At 52.9% G+C, this 12,560-nt stretch overlaps 1 protein-coding gene across 1 annotated transcript; it reads left to right on the top strand.

Annotated features, from left to right (window-relative positions):
- Nucleotides 1–2,952: 2,952 nt before the first annotated feature.
- Nucleotides 2,953–11,928, top strand: LOC108802439 (dual specificity testis-specific protein kinase 1-like). Its single transcript, XM_018574293.1, has 10 exons — nucleotides 2,953–3,070; nucleotides 3,467–3,515; nucleotides 3,593–3,738; nucleotide 3,799; nucleotides 4,308–4,390; nucleotides 5,610–5,691; nucleotides 5,785–5,868; nucleotides 6,775–6,864; nucleotides 7,629–7,761; nucleotides 10,162–11,928. The coding sequence occupies exons 1-10, from the start codon at nucleotides 2,976–2,978 to the stop codon at nucleotides 11,775–11,777; spliced, it is 2,379 nt and encodes a 792-aa protein (XP_018429795.1). The 5' UTR covers nucleotides 2,953–2,975; the 3' UTR covers nucleotides 11,778–11,928.
- The last annotated feature ends 632 nt before the right edge of the window (nucleotides 11,929–12,560 follow it).

Below are 12,560 nucleotides of genomic sequence, written 5' to 3'. Positions count from 1 at the left end.
TAGGGGTCTTGGAGACCCCTGATGTCTCCATAAAGAGGACCTGTCACATATTTTGCTATCACATAAGGGGGTTTTCTAACCCCCCTATGTGATAGCAATAAAGTTTCCCCCAAAAAAATGTAAAGTTACAAATAAAAAATAATAAAAAATTTTTAAAGTCCCCTCCATACATACACGCATGCAAAAAGGCGTCGGGTGCGCATACGTGTGAAAACGACGATTTCACCCATTACGCCGCACATGTTACATATCGCCGCGAACGTCGGAATGAGAGCAATAATTGTAGGGCTATCAATCACTGATAACACTAAACTGATGAGCGGTAAAAGCTTTTAAAGCGTCACCTATGGTCAATTTTGGGCATGGTAATTTTTTGCGATTTCGTGCGTGCAATTTTAAAGCATTACATGTTTGGTGTCTATTTACCCGACGTGACCCCATCTTTTTATATTTTACCAAAAATATGGGTGATAAATGGGTGTGCTTACTGGGGGTGTGACCACTAAAGGGTGTGGTCACTGAGGGGCGCTGTAAAGCTTTCTCGCACAGGGCGCCTAAAGGCCTAAGGCCGGCCCTGGTCCCAGGCGCTCCTTTCCTCCATGGTCCCAGGCTACGGCCCGTCCGGGTGGTCCAGGGTTTTTTCGGCGCGGGGGAGCGGTGCGCTCGTGGTGGTGGAGCGCACGGAGGAGGCGGTCCATGCGTTCCAAAGGCCTGTATAAGGGAAGTGACGTCACTTCCGGCGCGACCGCGGTCGACACTACCACTGTATGCAACCGCACACGATCGCCCGAGTCTGCACCGGCCCCAAAGGGTCAATTCACTTTCCCAAGTAATTTGAGAAAATTGAATTATCTGCACAAATCTGCCCCCCCCCTCCCACTATACTTGCCTTTCAGCAAATAGTCCTTCCTGTCCGCCAGTACTGGGGTACTATCTGTACTTCTGCCATGTCTGAAATCAGCTCGAAAATTGCAAGCACTCGTTGGTCAGCGCGGTCACCTGACGGCATTGACCAATGAGAAGCAGTTCTTGGCACAGCTAAATACGGTTTTGGTTAAAATGATTTTTGTGTATCAGGACAAGTAGATCGGGCCGCGGATTATTACATTTCCCCACCCCTGACCATGCTTCACGGTTGGTGCAGAAACTCATTATTGTGCCGCCCTCCGGCCCTTACTGCCTCCCGCTACAGCCAGATATTTCACCTTGTGACTCCTCAGCCCAGAGCACCCGCTGCCATTTGCTGCCCCCCAGTTCCTGTGTTTTCCTTCATAGTTGAGTCGCCGAGCCTTGTTATGGCTTTTTGGCCGCATTTCTTCCATGAAGACCACTTCTGGCCAGACGTCTCCAGACAGTAGATGGGTGTACCCGGGTCCCACTGGTTTCCAGACAGTAGATGGGTGTACCCGGGTCCCACTGGTTTCCAGACTTCTCCAGACAGTAGATGGGTGTACCCGGGTCCCACTGGTTTCCAGACTTCTCCGGACAGTAGATGGGTGTACCCGGGTACCACTGGTTTCCAGACTTCTCCAGACAGTAGGTGGGTGTACCCAGGTCCCACTGGTTTCCAGACTTCTCCAGACAGTAGATGGGTGTACCCGGGTCCCACTGGTTTCCAGACTTCTCCGTACAGTAGATGGGTGTACCGGGTCCCACTGGTTTCCACCAGTTCTGTGCTGATGGCACTGCTGAACATCTTCTGATGTGGAAGGGAAGGAAGCGCGATGTGTCTTTCATTTGCTGCATTGTTTCCCCGGCTGACCACGTTGTCTACCTTCCTACACTCTACGGTCCTCAACGTTGCCCGTTTCTTTGAGCTTCTTCACAAGAGCTTCAACGGCACATTCTGGAACCCTCCGCCGGCCTGCTGTGAGATCTATGCCCGGGGGAGACCTCGCTGATGTAGTACAACTACCTTGTGTCTTGTTGCTGTGCTCAGTCTTGCCGTGTGACCTGTGACATGAAACTGTCTTCCACAACCTCACCATAGTAGCAGAGTCGGACTTTTCCTCGCCCAGTTTTAAGCTTCCCACACGGCTGTTTCTGTGTCGGGTAATGATTGTGTGAAATCGATGATCATTAGACCTGATCGGTGTAATTGGTGCATCATATACCGGATTCTAACCCTACCAAATCCCTGACTGTGCAAATGTTATACCTGACTGTGCCAAAGGGCGCTCACACCGAGGATTGATTTTGGATTTCGCTTCTTTTCACTCATTTCGTAAATTGGTAAAAATAAACAATAAAATATTTCTGAAACTTTCTCACTTTGCAGAATTTTTGTTTCACATCGGCCTAAAACGAGTGCACAGTACTGAGTATAGTCCTCGTTATCTGTAGATCTGCTATATACCTCCTATATACCTCCTTTCCCCATAATGACCTCGGTACGGGCGGACGGCGGGAGATCTTCATCAGTACGAAGGATCTGAGGAATGTTCTACTGCAGCTGGCAGAGCGGTGATGACAAATGTCACCGCACCGCCATCCACATCGGGGTGTATAGAATGTGTAATATACATCAGATATACAGCGTATGATGACATTATACCATATACATGGCTGGAGCCCCACCTGCTCATTATGTATGCATGCTGTGCTCCTGTTCCCAGTGTGACATGACCTGAAGGTATAGGGCATCTGGTGTGATGATGTCATCGGAGAATAGTACAGGACACCTGATGTGATGTCATCGGAGAATAGCACAGGACACCTGGTGTGATGATGTCATCGGAGAATAGTACAGGACACCTGGTGTGATGATGTCAGTGGTGATGTGATGATGTCAGTGGTGGTGTGATGATGTCAGTGGTGATGTGATGATGTCAGTGGTGGTGTGATGATGTCAGTGGTGATGTGATGATGTCAGTGGTGGTGTGATGATGTCAGTGGTGATGTGATGATGTCAGTGGTGATGTGCGCTCACTTTGTCGCTCTTTCTGTAGGTGCGCCATCGCCAGTCGGGACAGATCATGGTGCTGAAGATGAACAAGATGATGAGTAACCGCGCCAATATGCTGCGGGAGGTCCAGCTGATGAACCGGCTCTGTCACCCCAATATTCTCAGGTAGGTGTACCCCCATGTACTGTCACCCCAATATCCTCAGTCGGGTGTACCCCCATATACTGCCATCCCAATATCATCAGGCAGGTGTACCGCCATATACTGTCACCCCAATATTCTCAGGTAGGTGTACCCCCATGTACTGTCACCCCAATATCCTCAGTCGGCTGTACCCCCATATACTGTCATCCCAATATCAGGCAGGTGTACCCCCATATACTGTTACCCCAATAACCTCAGACGGGGGTACCCCCATGTAAGAGATAATTGCAGACATACCTCCATGTCGCCGAAGTTGGGTGGATGTCCTGTGTATATATAATGTATACACTGTGTGGGGGATATTTTGTCTCGTGTCATGTTGGGGTTCCCTCGCTGACTCCTCTGTCTCTTTCTCAGGTTTATGGGGGTTTGTGTCCAGCAGGGGCAGCTTCATGCCCTGACCGAGGTGAGTACACCCAGCATGCTGATTGGTGCTGAGATCATTGTACGGAGACCTGTCCTCATGACGTTGTGTGTTTGTAGTACATCAATGGCGGGAACCTGGAGCAGGTACTGCAGAGTACGGACCCCCTGTCCTGGTCTGTCCGGGTGAAGCTGAGTCTGGACATCGCTCGCGGTCTGCTCTATCTGCACTCTAAGGGAGTCTTCCACCGGGACCTCACCTCCAAGTTATCCCCCCCACCTTCCACCGGGACCTCACCTCCAAGGTAATCCCCCCACCTTACCAGGGTAGACATACTTCTCTAACACCATCACAGCTCTGGGTGACCTCATCCAATTTTTATCATTCATTTTGGTCCCATGGTGCCCCAAACATCAAGAATGTGCAGTCCATCCAGTCCAGTTGTATAATGTGTGGCCCGCTCTGTGCTACCCAGAGTAGATGCTGGGCTTGATTGTATGGTGTTCTCCTTGGTACTGGGGTAGATGCTGGGCTTGCCTGGCACATGCGTATATATTTACAGCTTTGAAGCTCCTCCTCAGCATTTTCTGTAATTGGTGGGAGCGCAGGCACAGCGTGGTCCCTCTCACTCGTTATACTTTATAAATACCCAATCAGGTAAAAAAATGTTCCTTCTGTGTCCTGCTTGGGGAGATTTACCTCCACTTCCTGTCCTGGGGGAGGAGTCTCGTGTGTTCATGGTTCGTCACATGTGATGATGGATGGAGATGACATGCTCATGTGTGGCCCGGCACGGCTGTTGTGTATATAGTGACGTCTCCCTGTCTCTCCTAGAACTGCCTGGTGCGATATGACGACAGCGGGTACACAGCCGTGGTGGCAGATTTCGGACTGGCTGAGAAGATACCTGACCGCAGGTGAGAGCCCTGGTCATGTGACCTCATGCTGACTTGTATGGGAGCTGCACATCTTCTAATAAACCGCTCACCCTGTGCACATGTGTTATTATATGTGGAGTCGCCCCACCCTCGTTTGTTACCACATGAGCTCTGCAGCACACCTGATTTTGTCCATGAGCTGCTTCTCCCTCTTCCAGCCTGAGCTCTGCTGTACAGGGACTGCAGGAGGCTGATACCGGGTCATATACAAGTACTCGCACTGCAGGATGTCATAACGATTCCATGAGCTGCCTTCTGTGTCTTCTATACATGTGCCCGGAGTTCACCTTTAAATCTTATGCTGGGGGACGGTGCCGCTCCCTGTTCAGCCACAACGCAGGAGGTGTCGCACTCGGGTCCACAGATCAAATATCTGCGATTAATAATTACTGAGCTTAATAACACCGAGTCACTGACCCCTGCGCGGCTTCCACGCACCACGTCCCCGTGTACTGGGAGGTTATATTACAAGGGGCATTGTGCAGGGAGTGTATAGGGGAACTCTACTGAGCTGAGCAAACCTTCCTAACGCTGGGTATAAATATGCCCTTTATAATGATACATGAGCATTTCCTGCCTTAGTTTGTGTCTCTGCCCCTCCCACAATGGTGAGATTTCCTCCAGTAGTTTTTGTCTCTGCTCCTCCCACAATGGTGAGATTTCCTCCAGTAGTGTGTGTCTCTGCCCCTCTCACAATGGTGAGATTTTCCCCCAGTAGTTTGTGTCTCTGCCCCTCCCACAATGGTGAGATTTTGCCCCAGTAGTTTGTGTCTCCGCCCCTCCCACAAATGTGAGATTTCCTCCAGTAGTTTGTGTCTCTGCTCCTCCCACAATGGTGAGATTTCCTCCAGTAGTTTGTGTCTCCGCTCCTCCCACAATGGTGAGATTTCCTCCCAGTAGTTTGTGTCTCTGCTCCTCCCACAATGGTGAGACTTCCTCCAGTAGGTTAGGTTATCAGGTCAGGTGACACCTCCATTTGGCTCTGTAGTAGTTGTGGAAGTTTTGGGGTGACCTGGAAACGGTTGGAGAGTCTCATCATTGGATTCCCTGAATGACGTCAGAAGCCAGCATGGGCCAGCACCCAGGTGTAGCAGTGGTGCCGGATTCGGGGGGTGGTCCCCCTTGTAGGAGCCTGTAGGCCTCTATATGCTGTGATATTGTGCGGCCTCCCCTCATGTTCCCGGTCTCTATCTTGCAGTCAGACGGAGCCGCTCTCTGTGGTTGGGTCCCCATATTGGATGGCCCCCGAGGTGCTGCGGGGTGACCTCTACAACGAGAAGGTAATCTTCCTCTATGTATCACATTGCTAACCAACGGCTGAGTGTGACCTCCACTTACCGGCCTCCCTCCTCCTCCTCCTCCTCCTCCTCCAGGCCGATGTCTTCGCCTTCGGGATCATCTTGTGTGAGATCATCGCCCGGATTCCAGCCGATCCCGACTACCTTCCCCGCACCGAGGTGAGCCACGCACACAGGTCACCAGACTCCCGTCCTGCAGGTCCGTACCGAGATCCCCAGACTCCCGTCCTGCAGGTCTGTGCACGGGTCACCAGACTCCCGTCCTGCAGGTCTGTGCACGGGTCACCAGACTCCCGTCCTGCAGGTCCGTACCGAGATCCTCAGACTCCTGTCCTGCAGGTCCGTCCCCGGGTCACCAGACAGGTCCGTACACGGGTCACCCGTCCTGCAGGTCCGTACACAGGTCACCAGACTCCCGTCCTGCAGGTCCGTACCGAGATCCTCAGACTCCCGTCCTGCAGGTCCGTACCGAGATCCTCAGACTCCTGTCCTGCAGGTCCGTACACGGGTCACCAGACAGGTCCGTACACGGGTCACCCGTCCTGCAGGTCCGTACACAGGTCACCAGACTCCCGTCCTGCAGGTCCGTACCGAGATCCTCAGACTCCCGTCCTGCAGGTCCGTACCGAGATCCTCAGACTCCCGTCCTGCAGGTCCGTACACGGGTCACCAGACTCCCGTCCTGCAGGTCCGTACACGGGTCACCCGACTCCCGTCCTGCAGGTCCGTACACGGGTCACCCGACTCCCGTCCTGCAGGTCCGTACACGGGTCACCCGACTCCCGTCCTGCAGGTCCGTGCACAGGTCACCAGACTCCCGTCCTGCAGGTCCGTACTGAGATCCCCAGACTCCCGTCCTGCAGGTCCGTACTGAGATCCCCAGACTCCCGTCCTGCAGGTCCGTACTGAGATCCCCAGACTCCCTTCCAACCGTTCCCATTCCCCTTCAGGGAGTGCTCCGGCCCCGCCTTTCTTCCCAGTAAATGGTGGATTGGGTCAGATTCAAGGTGGAGTCCATGTGTTGTGCTGATTTGTTCTCTCATCTCCCCGTGTCTCCTCTCGCAGGATTTCGGTCTGGACATCAAGTCGTTTCGGGACATGGTGCAGCCAGACTGTCCCCCCGCCTTCCTCCAGCTGGCCTTCCACTGTTGTTGGGTATGTCCATTGTCCATGGAGAGAAGTGGAATGATATTCGGGGGGTGTAACCGGATACGTCATTGTAGCTCCTTACAGGACAGGATAAGAAACATGGACTGTACGGGAACATTCACACTATGCGGCAGCAATTCTTCACGTTTTTGCAGATCACATAGACCACCGCCGAAAAAGTGGGCGGAATCACGTTAACATGTGTGACCACGTCACTGGTCACACATTCTAACGCAGTCACAGACTTTGATAGAACACCGGCTTCCCAGGCAATCAGGAAGACAGAGGACGGGTAATGACATGCCACCCGGCTTTCTGATTTCCTCGGAACCGGCTCCATGTTTGACTGGGAAACCAAATTTCCAGCCAATCAGGAAGCCAGGCGGCGAGTAATGACCCACCTCCTGGCTTCCTGATTGGCTGGGAAGATGGCTTCCCGGGCAATCCGCATCGAGCCAGCAGTTCGGCTGGCCCGGTGCTGATTAGCTGGGAAGCCGGTGTTCCAGCCAATCAGCATGGAGCCGGCTTCCTGGCCAATAAGGGAGGCGGGTCATTACTTGCCGCCTGGCTTCCTGATTGGCCAGGAAGCTGGCTCCATGTTCCTCCTACGGCACTGGCGGTCAGAGGAAGTTCTGGTATCGGGGAAGGTGTTGGAGCATCGGGATCGGGGCGAGTACTCACCCAAATTTTCGGTATCGGCACTGATACCAATACTAGTATCGGTGTATCCCTAGCTGAAAGTGACTGACTCTCTTCTCATTGATCCGTAGATGTCAGCTGACTCCAGGCCGTCCTTCTGTGAGGTGAGTCAGCGGCTGGAGGACATCCTGGACAGTATGGATGTGATGAAGACCCCACGCACAAGCCGGAAGGAGATGGCGGAGTCGGTGACCCCGGGCAGCGGTAAGTGTGGAGATTTTCGCAGTATCAGTTACAAGAAGCCGCCTCGTTTGATTCTGTAGATGAACGAATTGGACTTCTCCGGAGCCTGTTAAAGGGGCAGTCAGTTTGGATGGGCTGCATCAGTCCTAGGCTTTAGGGTTGGGTCAACCTCTGGTGAAATCTTCCGCCCCTAATATCTGGCTCTGGATCCAATTAGTATTGGTTGTTCCCATCCCTCTTCTTTACAGTATAAGTAATAATATAAGGGAGAGTGCGGCCCCTTGACTTGCGCCATTCCTCATGGAGGTTGTGGGTCTCTTGGTTCTGGTTTCAGTGTCGCCTTCCATATGGAGTGATTCCCCTCTGATGACCTTTTCTATCCGGTCTTCTGCATCAGGTTCATTTTCTGTTTCCTCCTTCTGGTTGTTGGCAGGTTCCACTATCTGGTAGGGGGCTCGGCCTCATCTGCTTCAATGTTGGGGCTTTGGTCCTTCAGACAGGTCCTCGGTTTTGTTGGGCTTGATTCTGGCCGCTCGCCACTCAGTTGGACTGGTTTTGGAGATCCCGACAGTATCTGCATTCATATGTCCCTAAGTTCTGTTCTTGGAGTCCATTGAGGGACACTGATCCAAGCCACCTGCGTTATAATCATGCTGTTGGCACTGCTATAAACTGAGGGGTCTATTCACTAAAGGGGGAGGAGTTTGGAGAAGTGAACAATCTAGGACAGGGGTGCCCACAAGGTCGATCGCGATCTACCAGTCGATCGCGTAGCGATCACTGGTAGATCGCCATGTCCTCTCCTCCCGCCGCTTCTCTGTATCTCACGCCCCCTCCCGCCCCTGAATGCAGGTGTTTTTTCGTTGGTAGATTTCAATGAGCTCGTCATTTGAAAAGTAGATCTCCAGACGAAAAATAGTGGGCACCCCTGATCTAGGACAACATCGCTGAACTGGAAAGTGAGCTGAATTGGAGAATCTTTCCAGGTCAGCGATGTTGTCCTAGATTGTTTACTTCTCTGGCCTTCTCCAAACTCCTCCCCCTTAGTGAATAGACCTGTGAGACTTGTTGGGTAGAGGACGGGTTTTCCTGGGCTGGCCAAACTTTTTTCAGTTTTGCTAGTGGCCACATTTTTCTTTAGGTGGATATTCACTCACCGGCCACTTTATTAGGTACACCTTGCTAGTACCGGGATGGACCCCCTTTTGCCTTCATTCTCCATGGCATAGATCCAACAAGGTGTTGGAAACATTCCTAACCCTAAGGTCCATAGTGACATGATAGCATCACGGGCCCAAAGTGTACCAAGAAAATATCCCCCACACCATTACACCACCAGCCTGAACCGCTGATACAAGGCAGGATGGATACATGCTTTCATGTTGTTTACGCCAAATTCTGACCCGACCATCCGAATGTCGCAGCTGAATTGGAGACTCGTCGGACCAGGCAATGTTTTTCCAATCTTCCATTGTCCAGTTTTGATGATCCGGTGTGAATTGTAGCCTACGTTTCCTGTTCTTGGCTGACAGGAGTGGCAACCGGTGTGGTCTTCTGCTGCTGTAGCCCATCTGCTTCAAGGTTGGACATGTTGTGCGTTCAGAGATGGTATTCTACATACCTCGGGTGTAATGAGGGGTTATATGAGTTACTGTTGTCTTTCTATCATCTCAAAGCAGTCTGGCCATTCTCCTTCTGGCCATTCTCCTTCTGGCCATTCTCCTTCTGGCCATTCTCCTTCTGGCCATTCTCCTTCTGGCCATTCTCCTTCTGGCCATTCTCCTCGGACCTCTGGCCATTCTCCTCGGACCTCTGGCCATTCTCCTCGGACCTCTGGCCATTCTCCTCGGACCTCTGGCCATTCTCCTCGGACCTCTGGCCATTCTCCTCGGACCTCTGGCCATTCTCCTCGGACCTCTGGCCATTCTCCTCTGAGAGATGTTTGTGTGATAATCCCAGTAGAACCGCAGTTTTTGAAATACTCGGATCAGCCCGTCTGGCACCAACAACCACGCCGCGTTCAACGTCACTGAAATCCCCTTTCTTCCCCATTCTGAGGCTCGGTTTGAACTTCAGCAAGTCGTCTTCACCACGTCTAGAGGCCTAAATGCATTGAGATGCTGCCCTGTGATTGGCCGATTTAGCGAATTGTGTTACCAAGCAATTTTACAGGTGTGCCTAATAAAGTGGCCGGTGAGTGTATAACCCAAAAGTATCTGAATCCCTGTGTCCCTTAACGGACTCCTAGAACAGGATTTAAGAACTCCGAATACGAGAAACCTTTTTTCCCATCATACACGTCTAATGTCTTCTTGTCCTTTGTATGACAATGACTGTTCGATGAATCTGTATTTGTAGCAGAAATGTATGTCGCAGTTTGGGCATTGACCGCCATTTTTGTCCATTTTCTTGTTTTTTTAGGAGGAAGGAGACCTTCCATGCTCTCGGATAATCAGGAACGGACCTGGGATCTTCCATCGCCCTCCGATCAGCGTTTGTCCCGCAGCCAGTCCGACATGTTCTCTCCTCAGCCGCCGCTCTTACAGCGCTCTCAGGATCTGTACAATGACCTCTTGCGTGACACTCCCGCCCGCATTAACCCCTTCTCGCAGAGAGAAGACCTGAAGGGCGGAAGAATTAAGCTTTACGACACCCCAAGCAGATCGGTCATTTCATTGACATTTGACCTCCCACCGCCACTGACGTATCAGACCAGCAGTCCCATCACCCCCGAGCCCATGGTGGATGCCCAGTGTGACTTTTCCGAGATGCTGGGCAGACCGAGACGCTGCCGCTCTCTTCCATCCTCTCCTGAGATTGTGCGGAGAGGAAGTCCTTGCCCCGTCACCACCCCGGTGCAGAGAGGCCTCCACTGTGAAGGGGAAAGCGGTGAACTTTGGCATGACGGTAATGTCAACTCTGTACAAACAGATGGAGGCCATAGGACAGTCAATGGATTCTTACAGCAGGATTTCCAAAACTCTTCGGAGATTCCCCCCAAAGATCTGCCCCAAAGTCTAACTTCTCCGGGTCACCTTGAATCTCTTGGAACCGGAGAATCTCTGCACGATAAAGACTGGACATTGGATGCGAGCGCCAACACGTGTAGCCATGAACTGAGACCTACTGGTGGGGCGCTCGTAGACCACTTGAAGGAGGAGGCCGCAGAAAGGAAAGCCCTACATCCAAACAGTGAGCAGTTAGCAAAAAACACGACTCCCCCATGTAGTGAGGAGGGAAAGGGACCGGCTGAGGGCACCATCAGTGTTCCAGACTGGGAGAGCAAAGCGGTTTCCCCAAATCTCCACCATCACGGGGCAAGGATTAAACCTGGAGGTCCAGAGATCCCAAAGCCTCATGAGAGTTCGAAAGACTGGAACCGGCAATGGAAACCCAATGGGACAATAGCGGGGGGCAATGCGGAGTTTGAGCGTCCGGAGATCGGCGAGCCCATGGATTGTTCAAGCAGCCCGGAGAGCACCGAAGAGAACACTTTCTGCAGGAGGCTGTCGCAGGGGCGCGCCAACGGCTCGCTTCCGGCTCGCCCAACCCCTCCGCACTCTTCATCGTCTTCTACACCTTCGTCTTCCCGTTCCCCCTCTCCCCCCGTAAGCACGTGGCAACAGGAACCACCGGGTGTCCCCAACAGGATAAGCCTTTCGGACAACAACAATGTAGTCAGCAGCAAACCCATCGGATGGGTGGGCTTGCTGCATCCTCACCCTCTGGGCTCGCTGGAGGGCAACCTATGGGAGGGTAGCTTGCCAGGCCTGGGGTGCGAGGGAGCAGAGAGTGGAAGTATGGCTCCCTTGCATGCCTCCTCCAGTTCAGTCCTGGACCACGAAGAGACGGTGTCCTGCCCTGCCTGCTGCCTGGGGGGATTCAGCTTCATATCAGTGTGCCGCCGCTCGCCTCCAGACACCTCCCGCTATCAGAACCTGAACTGCGAGTCCAGTCGCGGCCTCATCCACACAGCACCGCGGCTCGGCACTCCCAGGCCGGGCCCCAGCAGGAAGCTGCCGGAAGCTCAGACTTAGCCATCTCGCAGTCTTCTGACGCACGGGACACTTTGTGGGGGGCTTTGTTTACAAACGTGGAGCCGCCATGCCGGTGATGTCACGCCCATGCATTCTGTTCGCTCAGAGTTTGCACTCCGCTTTTGGCCGGCTGCCGGTGCGAGCTACACAATACTAATTCATGTCATTGATGCGCACGCACGGCTACGGCCTAGGGGCCCCTTATTTATTTATCACTGAGATTGAAAAAGACTCGACTGACGAGTTTTACTACCAGCAAGGCACAAGCAGCTCCTCCTTCTTTCTGTATGTTGCGTCATGTCTGTCTAGCTGTCGGAATGTCCGGAACTTTCAAACTGATGTCTCTAATGCTGCCCCTCCCCCGTAGCGCCATTTTAGAACTCCTGCTCCGCGGGAAGGAAATGATTTCTCTTAGGGCCCGTCCACACCAGATGCAGTGCGTTCCGGCCCGATTCTGCCCCGCATTGCTGCCGGCTCACTTTTTTGTGGGGCAGGAGGGGCTACAGTGCTATCCACTTCAATGGCCTGCCACGCCCCCTCCTGCCTCACAAAAAAGTGAGTCGGCAGCAATGCGGGGCAGAATCGGGCCGGAACGCACTGCATCTGGTGTGGACGGGCCCTAAGAGGAACCTCCGGCCGCAATGCGATCGGCCGCACGGGTTCACAAGGCACATTATGCCTGCGGTCCGGTCCAGTGCGATCACAATGTTGCTTGCATCAGTTTGGCCGGATCGGACCGCAGGCATGATGTGCCTTGCAATCCATTGCGGCAGGAGGGGGCGG

Source organism: Nanorana parkeri, unplaced genomic scaffold, assembly GCF_000935625.1.
Source record: "Nanorana parkeri isolate BGI_ZX_2015 unplaced genomic scaffold, ASM93562v1 scaffold2864, whole genome shotgun sequence".
Classification (NCBI taxonomy): domain Eukaryota; kingdom Metazoa; phylum Chordata; class Amphibia; order Anura; family Dicroglossidae; genus Nanorana; species Nanorana parkeri.
Note: the sequence above shows the minus strand (reverse complement) of the source record. Positions and strands in the feature narration are given on the sequence as shown.